The sequence below is a fragment of the Mizuhopecten yessoensis genome, unplaced genomic scaffold (assembly GCF_002113885.1).
Source record: "Mizuhopecten yessoensis strain PY_sf001 unplaced genomic scaffold, ASM211388v2 scaffold5141, whole genome shotgun sequence".
Lineage (NCBI taxonomy): Eukaryota > Metazoa > Mollusca > Bivalvia > Pectinida > Pectinidae > Mizuhopecten > Mizuhopecten yessoensis.
The window spans coordinates 845,550-859,269 of record NW_018405900.1 but is presented as its reverse complement, the minus strand read 5'-3'; the positions used below and the strand labels follow the sequence as shown (position 1 = coordinate 859,269).

General features: G+C 36.0%; 2 protein-coding genes across 4 annotated transcripts in view; both read left to right on the top strand.

Annotated features, from left to right (window-relative positions):
* Positions 1 to 23: 23 nt before the first annotated feature.
* Positions 24 to 4,917, top strand: LOC110450251 (TBC1 domain family member 7-like). Of its 3 annotated transcripts, XR_002462956.1 has the most exons (8): positions 24 to 156; positions 370 to 562; positions 1,908 to 2,092; positions 2,434 to 2,571; positions 3,047 to 3,198; positions 3,722 to 3,851; positions 4,089 to 4,380; positions 4,488 to 4,917. XR_002462956.1 is itself a non-coding variant. In XM_021497689.1 (7 exons), the coding sequence occupies exons 2-7, from the start codon at positions 370 to 372 to the stop codon at positions 4,209 to 4,211; spliced, it is 921 nt and encodes a 306-aa protein (XP_021353364.1). In that variant the 5' UTR covers positions 24 to 156; the 3' UTR covers positions 4,212 to 4,917. The 3 variants fall into 3 exon arrangements, 2 of the variants coding, with proteins under 2 accessions (XP_021353364.1, XP_021353365.1); XM_021497689.1 differs by having other exon boundaries at positions 4,089 to 4,917; XM_021497690.1 differs by having other exon boundaries at positions 343 to 562; positions 4,089 to 4,917.
* Positions 4,918 to 12,646: 7,729 nt separating this feature from the next.
* LOC110450250 (cytosolic carboxypeptidase 2-like) overlaps positions 12,647 to 13,720 on the top strand; it is a 143,559-nt gene continuing 142,485 nt past the window's right edge. The window contains exon 1 of the mRNA XM_021497671.1: positions 12,647 to 13,146. Coding sequence (XP_021353346.1) covers positions 13,108 to 13,146 — 39 coding nt within the window. The 5' untranslated portion in view covers positions 12,647 to 13,107. The remainder of the gene's footprint in view (positions 13,147 to 13,720) is intronic.

Here is a 13,720-nt window from a genome sequence, read left to right as displayed (position 1 = left end):
CCGAATACGGGAAGGGAGGTCACTCTAAATGAGCAAACATGTGAGAGAGGTTGCAGGAGCGATGTTGCGGAGATTTAATTAACATTCGATTTATTATGATGTGGCGTACCAGCATGTTCCTCCTTAATATGCAATGTTGACCAATGGATAGTTGAGGTATATTAACTGTCTTCAATAGATTAGTACAACGCATTCTCATCACTAAAACACATAGTCTATGCAGTTCATCAAGTCTATGGTAACTGTAACACCAATTTTCTAGACTATTTGACATTTACAGTCTATCAACAAAAATGAATTAATGCATCCATTAAAACATGATATATTTATATGCAATTTTAGATATACCTGATTGCCTGTTGAATTTAGATGGCTGCACATGATGAAAGAAACTTCCGAACTTATTACTATGAAAAGTTTGGAATTGGAGGAGTGGATGAAAAGAAGTCACTGGAGATTCTTCTGAAAGAACAACCACTGAACATCGGAAAGCTGAGGCAGTTCTGTTTGAGATTTCAAGTTCCAGCCATGTACAGGATTCATTTGTGGAAAGTCATTTTAGGTAAAAGTATTTACGTCAGATATTGCTATAATTAACAAAATTACAATATTTCATTTTGTTATTTCTAAACATTTTCTTCAGGTTGGTAAGTATGGATTATGAAATGTTCTTTTAACACAACCAATAAGACTTTCTTCTATGTGACATTTCGAGAACTTGTATGATATGTACACTGTCACCTTCATCAGACAAATGACCATGGCCAGTGAAGCGTATGCACACAAAGGTGTAAAATGTGTACGAGTTGTCCATCAAATCGATGTTGATTTGGCTACACTCGAAGCGTATGTACAATAGTTGTTAGATATGTACCAAAATGACTCGATTCATCTACGCTTTGTTTAATACTTGGTCTGAGGGGGCTCAAAGACTCTCGCACATCTATGACATAGATATGGGAGTCTTTGATCCCCCTCATCTCGATTTAGAACTGACCCACTGCAGCATATCCAGAGGGCTTCCTTTATCTGCCACTTGAACAGATTGCTCTCTCTGTCCAAAACTTTGCAGTTATCCCAGTCAATCACATACTTTCTCTGTGTGGCATGGTCTGTGGCCAGTTCTATTCAGTATATTACCTGCTCAGGTATTATGAAAGCTTATTGGTATTTAACTAGCTAAACTTGGTATTACCAAAGTTAACTGGTATACTTTATAACCAGGTATTACCAAAGATAACTGGTATGTTGTCTCACCAGGTATTACCAAAGGTAACAAGTATATTGTCTGACCATGTATTACCAAAGTTGACTGGTATTTAACTAGCTAAACCTGGTATTACCAAAGCTAACTTGTATACTTTATAACTAGGTATTACCAAAGATAACTGGTATATTGCTTGACCAGGTATTACCAAAGATAACTGGTATATTGTCTGACCAGGTATTACCAAAGATAACTGGTATATTGTCTGACCAGGTATTACCAAAGATAACTGGGATATTGCCTGACCAGGTATTACCAAAGATAACAAGTATATTGTCTGACGAGGTATTACCAAAGATAACTGGTATATTGTCTGACCAGGTATTACCAAAGATAACTGGTATATTGTCTGACCAGGTATTACCGAAGATAGTTGGTACATTGTCTGACCAGGTATTACCAGAGATAGTTGGTACATTGTCTGACCAACTATTACCAGAGATAGTTGGTACATTGTCTGACCAGGTATTACCAAAGATAACTGGGATATTGCCTGACCAGGTATTACCTAAGGTAACTGGTATATTGCCTGACCAGGTATTACCAAAGATAACTGGTATATTACCTGACCATATGTTGAACATGTTAACTTGGACTGAGTTTGTAGTGAATTTTTTTGTGTGTATCCTTGTCTGAACAGGTATCACTCCAGCAAATCCCAAATCAACGGAATTTGTGATGAGTCAGCGTCGTCAGCAGTATGAAAATCTACACCATGCTCTCATGGTAATGAGGAGAATCAACAGTAACACTCCCCCGGGGGAAGTCTACACAAAGATGTATCTCCTACAAACTGGCATGTTGTCATTTGAGGATCATGATTTGGTATGTTGTATATTCAGGAAACAAATACAGTGTACTTTATTGGCCTACCCCTGCTGTTAAATCCTAACTTCATTAACAGAGCAAATGGACAATTAAGTAATAGGGGGAAGCATTTGCATTTTTTGTAAAGTGCACCCTCTGGTTGAATTTCCACATTCCCATGCATATGATAGACTATTTATCTCTGGTAAGTCTTTGATCATCTAAATACCAGTAATTGTAAGATGGTCTTGTTTTTCCATGGTCTTTATATTCTTGTCATAGGTATGTATAAAAGTGACAAAATATTGAATGTTATGTTACGATCATCATACTGTAATGAGACATTGTTTTCCTTAAAGAAAAATCCTGAGAACAAAGCTCTTGTTTCCATGGGAACATCAGTGAGCGGTATCGTGGAGGACGACGTGGATGGGTACTGGATCACCACAAAGTTTTACACACTGTTCAGCAAGTGTAAAGAGTCACTTCAAAAGTTGGTGAGTCCTATAATGCACGGTTGTATGATTTACATGTATTATCAATCACTGACCTTTTATTTTTTATACCAGGCTTAATAACGGATAAAAAACATCAGTCTGTCTGACAACTTTGATGACTTATACGGTTAAAGCTATCAAGTTGTCTCTCAGAGCTTTCAAAGCACCAAACAGTCTTTGACTGTTTATTTTTATATACATTCAAAATAGCCATCGTAGCTTGCTTTAAAAATGCTCTTTGTTATCTCTTTATGTAAATCTTTATCTCATGGGTCTTCAAAATTACTGATTAATTGTGAATAGGATAAAAAAAAATCAACGTAAAACAAATTTGATATTTAGGTTTAGTTGGTAGTTTATAAATAAGTAGCTAATTGAATTTGTTTTATGACATTAATGTAAATAATTACCTGTTATAAGAAGACAAAACGTTTATGTAAATGGTCGTATAGATCTGTATATTGTTTGCCCATAGCCAGAGAAGACAATTCAGTACCTGAAAAAGGAAGATACAGACCAGCGACTTGTCAACCACCTCAATAAACATGATGTCTGGGGTTGTCTACCCCTGGTCGACTGGTACAGGCGATGCTTCTCCAATGTTCTTCCTGATACCTCATTTGAAAGGTGCTGTTGCAAGTGTCTGAAATCATTTGTCTGCTTCCTTATCTTCTCCGTCCCCTGAGAAACACAGAAATCTTTGTCCACTTGATGCTGTGTTACACACTGTGCCTATGTGAGGTCAACACACCTTCTCCAGTATACATACATGCATGCACGCTTACACAACACACATGGAGGCACATCCTTAAATGACCTTAGCTGTTAATAAGACGTTAAACAAAATAAAACCAAACCTGTATGTGAGGTCAGTTCCTCAGGTTCAGTAATAACAGCATTCCGTTTAAGGTTGTCCAGATTTATGAAATAAATGAAGCTATAACATTTATACTTGTTATAAATTTCTTTGAAGGCCAAGCTATAAAATCCCAAGGTAGTGTGTTAATACTATATGTTAATTTTGTCACATCTCGTATATCTTCGTGAGCTCAATTTCATCAAACTTAACTCTAGAATTTGTTTGATTTTTAATATCAATACTCACAGTAAATATAATACATTACAGTAAGAAAATGTCTTGTTCTTACAGAGTCTGGGATAAAGTTATCGGAGGATCCTGTAGTATACTTATCTATGTGGCAGTATCTATATTCTTGACCTTCAAACGCCCCTTGTTGAGCATGAACAGTCGAGATGACATGGTGAATTATCTTCTTAAGGTAAGTAAATAAATTGATATTAAGTATTTATTTTTATCAAATTTTTGTCTGGGAATGTTTCCTCTTGTCAAATTACGTTACTAAAGCACTATCAGTTTGTGGTGTACCACTTTCAACTAGATTATTTATCTGAGTGTAATTGCTACTTTGTTGTTTACCATATTAATCCCTGTGTTCGTAGTAGTGTAAATGACCCCTGAAAGCAGTGAAAGTACCAGAGTATATTGTTGTTTACAGATCCCAGGGGATAGTGGTGATGTCCTTGTGATACAAGCTATAGAGCTTTGGCAGAAACATGGTGGACATATGATACAGACAAAGTCAGACTCGCCCGTCTTCGTGGACCGGTCACCTTCCTGACACAGCTTAAATGATCTCTTGTATTGATTTGAGAATTTTAAGAACTAATCATCGCTTTACTTATGCATGGTCAGAGTAAATTCTAAGGAATGTGTACACTGAGTTTGACAATTAACAAACCCGGATTGCGGTCTTTCCCAAAGGAATTGAGCATCATCATCTATAGAACATTTATGGAAGACATTCTTGTTACATGTTGTTACAGCTTCAGAGCCAAACAAGTTTTACTGGCAGTATACACTTGCCTGGTGAAGTGTAATGTTGCATCCTTAGAACACAAGGATAATTTTGGCTACCTAACTGGATTCACATAGACTGTGACATCCTGCTGGTTGAATAGTACTGATAAAGCTGTCATGATCACTGTACAAAATTTAGCAAAGTAAAAACAATGTTTGCATGATTTTAAAGGATGTTAAAGTTTTACAATAGAGTTTTTTATGCAAATGATTGTTTTATGAAACAATTAAAAGTTAAAGTTGGCATCAAAGTTCATTCCAGGGTGTATCCCAATTTTCAAATGAAAATGACAACTTTTCAAAGTATAAGGAACTCACTGTAATAATGATATATTTGGTAGAGGTGTGAGGAAAAGCTTTGAGTAATGTCTGGTACTTGTATCAGATCACTGAACACTTTTCATTTTACAAGACCTGGTCATGTATGTACTTTGTGATGAAGATTTGAATAAATTGTTGGAAATCGTTTCATTTGTGTAGGTTATTGTGTGTACCACATTTAAATTACCTATTGTCATCACTGTAGTAAAGTTACCTGGTTTCCATTACCCGTTATTCAATTTAAGGTCATAATGTGAAAAACTTTTCAGAAATTCCTGCTGAAGAATCTAAAGATCTAGACTCGTGACATTTGGCCAGTAGCTTACTTGTAGAGAGTGCTACAATGTTTGCAAAACCAATCTGAGTAAAATCATCTGTTACATGTCTCCGCCTGTTCAGGCGTAGTACGAAGTTAACAAAGCCATGTACCTGTTATTTGCACCGAAAAGTTACTTATGCCTACGTCCATAGGTCAATGTGTTAAAACTTCTTTTGAACCATGAGCCCCCCCCCCCCCCCCCCCCCCCCAACAAGTCACTGTATTTGTTCAGTAGCATTCTTGGGAAGGGCTATAGGTTATTTATTGAAATATAATACCTTGATCTTAAAAGGGCTTCTTCTTAAGATCCATACAGGCCTCGAGTAGCCAAATTTCCCCAATAGCTTGATGAACGAAAGGATATCATTGGAGTTTGAATAAATGACCTTAACCAACTATCCAAGTTGCAAGGGTCATGGGATGTGTTAAAATCTTTTAACAACTTTTAAAGACCCATAGCAATAACTTATTGTGGTGCCTTTGTGCAGAAGTCAAGAGTAGATCTGTCAAGAATTTCTGTATATTTCAGATTTCAACTCATCATTATTAACGCCCTTACACTCGGAGACGTGAATTTACGCGTCAATCTCAACGCCATGTAGTGTGAACACCCAGGTGTATAGTCCTGTTCATATCTAATTACATGGTACAACATTCATCTCAGTTGAGCAAGATTTATTGTTTCCAATAGCCAGAGTAGAGAATCATTTTTTAGTTAAATGTGTCACATTTCTTACAGCATGGTGTAGCTATATGGGGATATTGGTACCCACTGTCACCATTGACAGATATTGGAATGTTGTTGCTATACATGTACCAAAGTAAGTTCTTTCCTCTGTTCTGTTATTGAACAAGCACATGAATAATAAACAAATAAAATCATGCAAACCAAGTTACACCATGATCTTCCTTTGGCTTGTTCTACACTAGAATAGATTAATAGAATCTTCCCCTACCTTGAGGATGTGACAGAGAAATCTCCAACCCGAGGGGTGATGTTTTTGGTTGTCTAACCCGAGGGTTTGACAACGAAAAATATCACTCTGAGGGTTGGAGATTTCTCTGTTACACTGAAGTTAGGGGTTGATTATTTTTCTCCCATCTTATCATTTCAGTCACAACTTCATCGACAGTAAGTCTGTTTGTAATTATAAACAAAAACACATACTAGGTATGAATATCGTCATTCATTTTTGACGACGTCACAATTACCGTCGACGCATTTTAATGACGTCACAATTGAACACATGCTTATCGGCACGAAGCTATCTCCCCCTAGGGTATGAAGAGCTGATCTTTCCCGGCTAAAACGGGAGACTTAACTGTGAAGGGTGGGAGAAATTCTGATCCATTTCCAATTAGAGTTTACACAACTATCAAAAAAATGATCATACATACCAAGTTAAATAACAATTTAGAGTATTCTCCATCAAATAGTGACAACATGCATACAATGTTCCTTCATGATCCTATAAGTAATTTCCAAGAAATATTTATGACCATTTTGCTTTCCAAATCCTTCTCGGATTTGATGCTGGACCATGGACCAGTCCACAAACTTGTGCAGTTAAAATTTGATATATAACACTTTATGATGTGCAGTATCGGGCTATCCTTTCCTTTTTATCAGCAAACTCAAAAGGGAAATGTGGCATGGTGTTGTGTCCATATTTATCCACCTTTCTATGTTAATGTAGCAGAGTTTGTGTTGGGATGTGATGAATATTTGAAACACAAAGTTATCGAAGTACTTAAATTGGAGCAAAACAAACTAAAAGATATAAAACTGGTTGATCATACAATTGTTAGGAATACTGCCATATTTCTCAACAAAGTGCTTTTACATTTTGACATTTCATCAGAAACTATTGATTGGTTTACATTAGGGCTGTTCCAGAATTTACTGGATGTGAAATGTGGAAGGTTATTTTCAAAAGCTTATCCATCTTTCAAACATTTGAAACCAAATTAATATCTGGAATTAAACCTTTTACTCATCTATCAATACAGTTTGATTTATTGTGTTAGTCCCAGGAACAAGGGTTCATTGTTGAACAAGCATGTGCTGAAGAGCGATTTAATCATCCCCATCAGGTTTAAAATAATATTAAATATTATACCAAACCTGTTCAGTGCCAGAATTCTGGACATTCAAATTGTGAAAATAGAGCAACTTTTGAAAATGTTGTTAAATGATAAAAGGTTTATTATGATTAAATTCAGTAGTAAAATGAAAATCACTTTATTTTTATATTTCTTTGTTAAACTATGCCTGAAGTTTTAATTCCCAAATACGTTTTACTTGGGATTTTGCAGTTAAAAGGGATGACATTTCAATAGAAAAATCACTATTAAAGAATATTCAAATTTGAGAATTTGTCTACTCCAAATTAGCGTTAAAATTGATCTCCAACAAAAACAAAAGAGTACCGTGGGGCGGAATATACGCCCGTCAAATGCCAGTGTTATATACTTTCTTACATTGAAATAAGATCTGCATCATTCCAAGTGGTTAACTGACATGCTATAAATAAGAGGCCCAGAGGGCCTGTATCGCTCATCCGAATATGTTTAAAATAATTGATATGAAGTAACGATATAGCATTCCATGGTAGGTGCTATTAAGTAACTTCAAACTGAGCCCCACCCCTATGCCCCTAGGGGGGTATCATACAAAATTGAGTACCCTTGGCCCAAGGATGCTCCAGACTCAATTCCTCAATCTTAATTTAGTTGAAGGAGTTTAAAGGTTTTACCTCTATTTCTCCTATTGGGCCCCGCCCTTCTTCCCCCGGGAGACCACACCCACTGCTTATACAAAATTGAGTCCCCTTGGTCCAAGGATGCTCCAGACTAAATTGGGATGAAATCCCTTAATCCCTATGGTAGAAGGATTTTAAAGGTTTTACCTCTATTGGGCCCTGCCCCTCGGGTCCCAGGGTGCTCCACACAAAATCCTTTCATTCCTACAGAAGACGGATTTTAAAGAATTTGCTATATTTCCCCTATTGGGCCCTGTGCTCAGCCCCCATTATTATACAAAATTCGTTTATATCATGATGATAATGTATACCAAGTTTCAAAGAGATCCGTTGAAAAATGTAGGAGATTGCCAGACAAAAATCAAATACTGAAATGAACAAAGGGCAACAACTTTTGCAAAAATTGTTGAATCAAAATTCTTTCAATCAAGGGAGACAACTTCATATCATGGTATACAAAGCAAGTTTCGAAGAGATCCGTTGAAAAATGTAGGAGATTGCCGGACAAACCCATACCATAATACTCGCGTCATATTTGACAGGCGTATAATAAGGCGATTTACAAATGTACGTGTAATTGGTAACATATTCAAGCGATGAAATAGGTCTCCTTTATTTGAAACTCAATATCAAATAACTAAAACTTAGGTAAAAGCATTTCACGTTTAGGCCATATAAAATTAATTACTTGGTTCTCGGGCCAATTTTTTTCAAAATAGATGCGGCAGGGCGGTATTTTTTTCTCTCTTCATTTTACATGGCAAAAACGAGACAAGGGCGATTTTTTTTTATTGTGTAGTTTGTAAAACGTTCATTGTGGACATTACCTTGTCTCTTTATAGTTGTGTAGAGACCCATCTTAGAGCAAGCCTCCGAAATTCCCCCCCACTATGTTCCAGACGAGAATCACGAACCCCCCATTCCTTATTTGTATCGAAATAAGCCCCATTTGTACACAAGACTAATAAGTCAATCATTTTAACGCTTGTCTGTATCTCAATCCTTACCTTTATTCAAGAGTTTTCGTGACTTGGGTGACTAACGAGTAAAAACGACATGCGGACCAATTTTCCGTGTTTTTTTTTTAAAGAGGGCGGCTGCCGCATTCACGATTTGTTTTTAATTACTTTCACGATAAAATTGGCAATGCGCACGGTTCCATGAGATGCGCGCGGGCCTGAGAACCAAGTAATATATTTTTTTTAGCCTAAATTGATTTGTTTTTTTGCATCCCACTTAAGATATACACGCATCCATTAATTAAAACAAGAAACTATATAGCTGAAGACTGATTTATTCCACAGATGTTTAACAGGGAAGCTTTGGGTCGTAAAATTTGTATCGGTCACATCATATTCAATGTCTTGATTCTAAGTCTTTAACTTGTCTTTGCTGCCTTCTGGAAACTTTCTTTCACATCCAGATTTTTATTCTGATGCTGCCGGTAAATTTCTTGAAGATATTATTTATTCCAAATGTCAGAAGAGGCTGTGGTGTCCAATGATGTTGCAATTATAATAAATCAGTTTACATCTTCAGCTTCGTCCTCCTCCAGTGACGCCTCTTAGCATTGTACCTGAAAAGAAGACAAAACATTGTTCAATATTGACTCACATTAAAGCTTAAAATTTCTAATTCACAACTCCAGGAAAAATTGCAAATTCCTTTCTTCCTGACATTCACTGTGTCAAGTTACAAAACATTTAACACACTGTTTATATAATTAGGAGTCAAGGATCATGTAAAAACAGACAAACAAAAGGATGATTCCTATTTACCAGCCAAACCTCTTACGAAGGGGTATAAATATGTAATCATTAATTACCAAATTCATGTCACAAACTGTGGAGTCTTCTTTCGATACCAATCTATTCATACATAGAAATGATTTGGTGTATCATGAGAAGGAACCACAACACCCATACATATATATATAGCTGTCTCTTATAAAATAATCATATTTCATCTGAGCTAAATTGAGCTATGCATGGTTATAGGAATGACGAGGGTGTGGCAATCAACATATTGGTGTGTTAGATTGGTCATCATAGACCCTCGTCAGCCAATCAAACAGCAGTCTATACTCACAATACATAAACATCTTTAACAATGCATATATGAACAGCTTGATATGGTCATTGAGGGACTTGACAGCTTTTTGGTTAAAACATTGAAGTATCAGGCAAAACATCAATGTTACAGGGATGATATATACAGTATATTGCATACTTCTGGTACTATGACAATGCACAACCCAATCCAAAACACTGACTGTTGGATCTTTTTCTCCTATCACTTGAAATATGTAGTCATATGATGCAGTTCCCAATCATTTGTGTTGCTTGAAATAAGATTCCTCCTCCATCACTAATTAAAGAGCTGAATCAGCCACTGGCCCACACTTTTTATTTTGTGGTCCAGTTAATTTTGCAAGAAACGAGCCTGATTTTCTTACATTAACATCCAAATTATTTTAAAAACACATTCCTGAAGACTTAAATGACTTATTCTTTTCAAAACAAAAAAGAATGTATGTTCAGGACTGATTGGGCCAGGCCAGTTGACATTAAAATGATCTAGCCCATCTCGTTTGCTCTGAAGCCAACCCGAGAGAAATATTGTTATAAAGCATATGGAGGAAAAAAACAAGTCCACAAGATAATTATCCTTCAATTGCCACCACTTTGTTAAAAATGGTTGCATTGAAATTTACATCCTGCTTCACATTTTCTAGATTATGACATAAATCTTGATTCCATCACAAAGAAATAACGATTTCAAAAGTCATTATTTTTCTGTTGCTATCACATGGACAAGGAAGGCCAGTGAGATACTAAATGGGTGGGTGATATAAATAAATGAATTCTTGGTTAATGAAAATGACCCATGATATATATGAGGCACAATGTATTTAATCACCTGATCGTGTTGCCAGTCTTCATTCTGACCCACTGTGGCACCGGCCTGTTCTGCTTCTGTTTTTTTGCCAGACGCATCTTGATTCTGAATGATTTGTGGGCGCCCTGTAGGGTAAAAGACAAATTTTCAGCATAAATACAATATTGGTATGATGAGGTCGAACATACATTCATGATTGTATCACAACATACCATTAATAGAATAGTACATCCTACACCTACCTCCTATAGATGTTCAGCAATTTTATTCTAAAATGAGTCCCAGAATTGTTATTTCAGATTTGATTAAAAATATTTTTAAGCGAGTGGAACATTCACTTTGGTACTGGTCAATATTTTGTGTTGGTGCCATGAGAGGCAAATATGACAGCTGCTGGTGAATGACGAGTTACATTGTTCAACAGAATGTCAGTCGGTGTCATGTTAGTTTATTGTATGTTTATAATTATATGCATGCACTCAATGGTAGCAAGTATACTGATCAGGATTGAGGTCTGTCAAACAGCAGTCAGTAAGGACATTTCTGACCAGGAAAACCAATAAATATTGACCTACATTTGCTAACTGGATAGTACTCGCAACTGAACTGCAATTTGTTACCCATTCCAGCCCTACTGGAAAATACTTGTTTGATCCCCAGTGGAAACGCACTACTCTTTAACATCAAACAAATGAATATTCCCTACACAACAGTTAGCAATGGGCATGAAGTATGTCAGTTTAGTTGGGAGCTGCATATTGTATATGATCCCCGGTGAGTGCATATACACATCCAACAGGAAAGCGCTTTGATCATGTATTCAGAACCAGCTACCCCCAGCTTCCTGACTTAGGGAAATGGAATTTCTCTAGCGTGAAGCTAAAAGTACAACTATAACCTTCCACATACAAGTCACAAACGTGTCTGAAAAAACACCTCAAGGTGTTTCTCCGTGCTGATGATTTTGATGCAAAATGTATACACTCAGCTTAAACAACAAAACGGGGTACACATATTTAACAGGCAAATCGGGAGATAAGGATATTTAGTAATACTCTCCTAGAGAGAGTACCGGAACACTTCAGTGGATTAGTTTCTTTTTACACCAATACAATAAACGTTTCTTTGGTACCACTAATGCTGCAGAGGTCCAAAACTTTATGCAATAGAGATTCTCATAGCGTTTATTTGTCCCCCATGCATTGGCCGTGTCATAATAATAAATAAACGTAGAGCACAAAAAATCTAAACCTGTGTTTACATATATAGGCCCTATATACTACAGCTAAAACGTGTCTGGTAAACACACTCAAAATATCAAAAATAGCTTCCATCAAGATATAATAATGGCCAATCGTGGTCAATCACTATGTTTCCAACCGGATTTCATGTTTCAAAAATATCATTTAACTTCAGAAACGTCATATAAAATCATTTTTAACATCGGATCCGTACCATTTTGATAGAACGGAAATGGCGTCCGTTCGGGAAAGGAAGACAGGTACGCAGAAAGTAGGTAGCATTGGGAGAAAATTATTGACTTTTAAAATATTTATTGAAATAAGACACCAAATTAATTATGATTTTCTTCCTCAAGAGCTTTTGTAACAAAGTATATATTTATTGGCGATATATATATATTTTATTGTCCGAGACTTGAAAATAGCGCTTTTAGCAACGACGCGGAAGAAGCGTCTGCATGTTCTTTTGCATCATCTGATTGTGTCGAATAACTTTTCATTTTAAATAAAAATTGTATGCCTACAGTTTAAATTGGAATTTCTCATAAACTTTTTGAACATATAATTTAAGCATTAGATGCATAGAACGGAAGATAGTGCTATTTACGGAACTATTTTGTTACGCGGACGGTAGCATCATTTCGCGTAATTCGACTCGCACCGAGTTGAAATGTCTGTGGCACGTCTTTACCTGTTCTATCGTATTTATTATGATATTTAAAGGGATTATAGGTTGTTCCAATACACAGTGCTCGGACCTAAAATACTACACTGTTCATATATACCATCCAATTTGTGTGTCATATCGTAGTATTGTATAAAACAACTTTTGAAAATGAGTGTCGCGTTGTAGGATTCCACAATAGGACAGTAAGAAAAACACTACAACGTTAGGTAACAGAAGCTGAGAGTGATTTAACTGATGAAGTATTTTGTTTTTGGTGATGAGAAATAGACACAAGTAGATGCTGTAAAAATGGATTGGTTATCGCGCACTTAAAAGTAAAGATGAAGGATAATACATGGGAACTTTAAACTAGTGAAAGTTGGCATACCTGAAAAGTGTTCCAAACAGATTGTTTTATTGGTTATTGAAAATAGCATAGACTGTTCAGCATGTGGGAAAATCCTGAAAGCGATTTTCAATATGACTTGGTGAGTATTCCATTTTTTAATGGATATGTCTTTGAAATTTGGATGATGATGTACAGATGATGTTTTTTTTTTAAGTTATATAATAATATAGAAAGTAGGTCTAACATTTTTATGTAAAACTTCAATTGCAGAACAACAATGACTTGCATTGTCATCTGTTAGGAAACTGCATATATATACACTGTTACACATTTTATTTTTGTTTCATGGAGTCGGAGATTACTCCAGTAGGCTAGTAGAAAACGCACTGAACAGGCAGCATGATTATGAATACCCATTAATAATGTCGTTATAAATCTCTGATTTAGATAGAGTTCCTACAGGAATTATAGTTTAGGATGCACACAGTTCTGTTATATGGGGCCACTGATGCGTATACATGTTGGTGTGTGAACGAATTAAATAGTTGGGCTTTTAATTAATTGGAACAGCTGTTGTTCATCATGATGACCCATATAGGCCTACATTATTTTTTTAAACGGCATTCAGTATAGAATTCATTATGACTTATGTCATTTATTATGAAAGTGATGGCGGAAACATTATATTCTGTATTATTTAATAGCACAGTTCA

What these genes read in the sequence shown, in the direction of transcription:
- LOC110450251 (XM_021497689.1), top strand. Translation starts at nt 370, where the DNA reads ATGGCTGCACATGATGAAAGAAACTTCCGAACTTATTACTATGAAAAG. An exon ending in CCTGATACCTCATTTGAAAG is followed by an intron (nt 3,199 to 3,721) that starts GTGCTGTTGCAA and finishes TTGTTCTTACAG; the next exon opens with AGTCTGGGATAAAGTTATCG. An exon ending in TGGTGAATTATCTTCTTAAG is followed by an intron (nt 3,852 to 4,088) that starts GTAAGTAAATAA and finishes TGTTGTTTACAG; the next exon opens with ATCCCAGGGGATAGTGGTGA.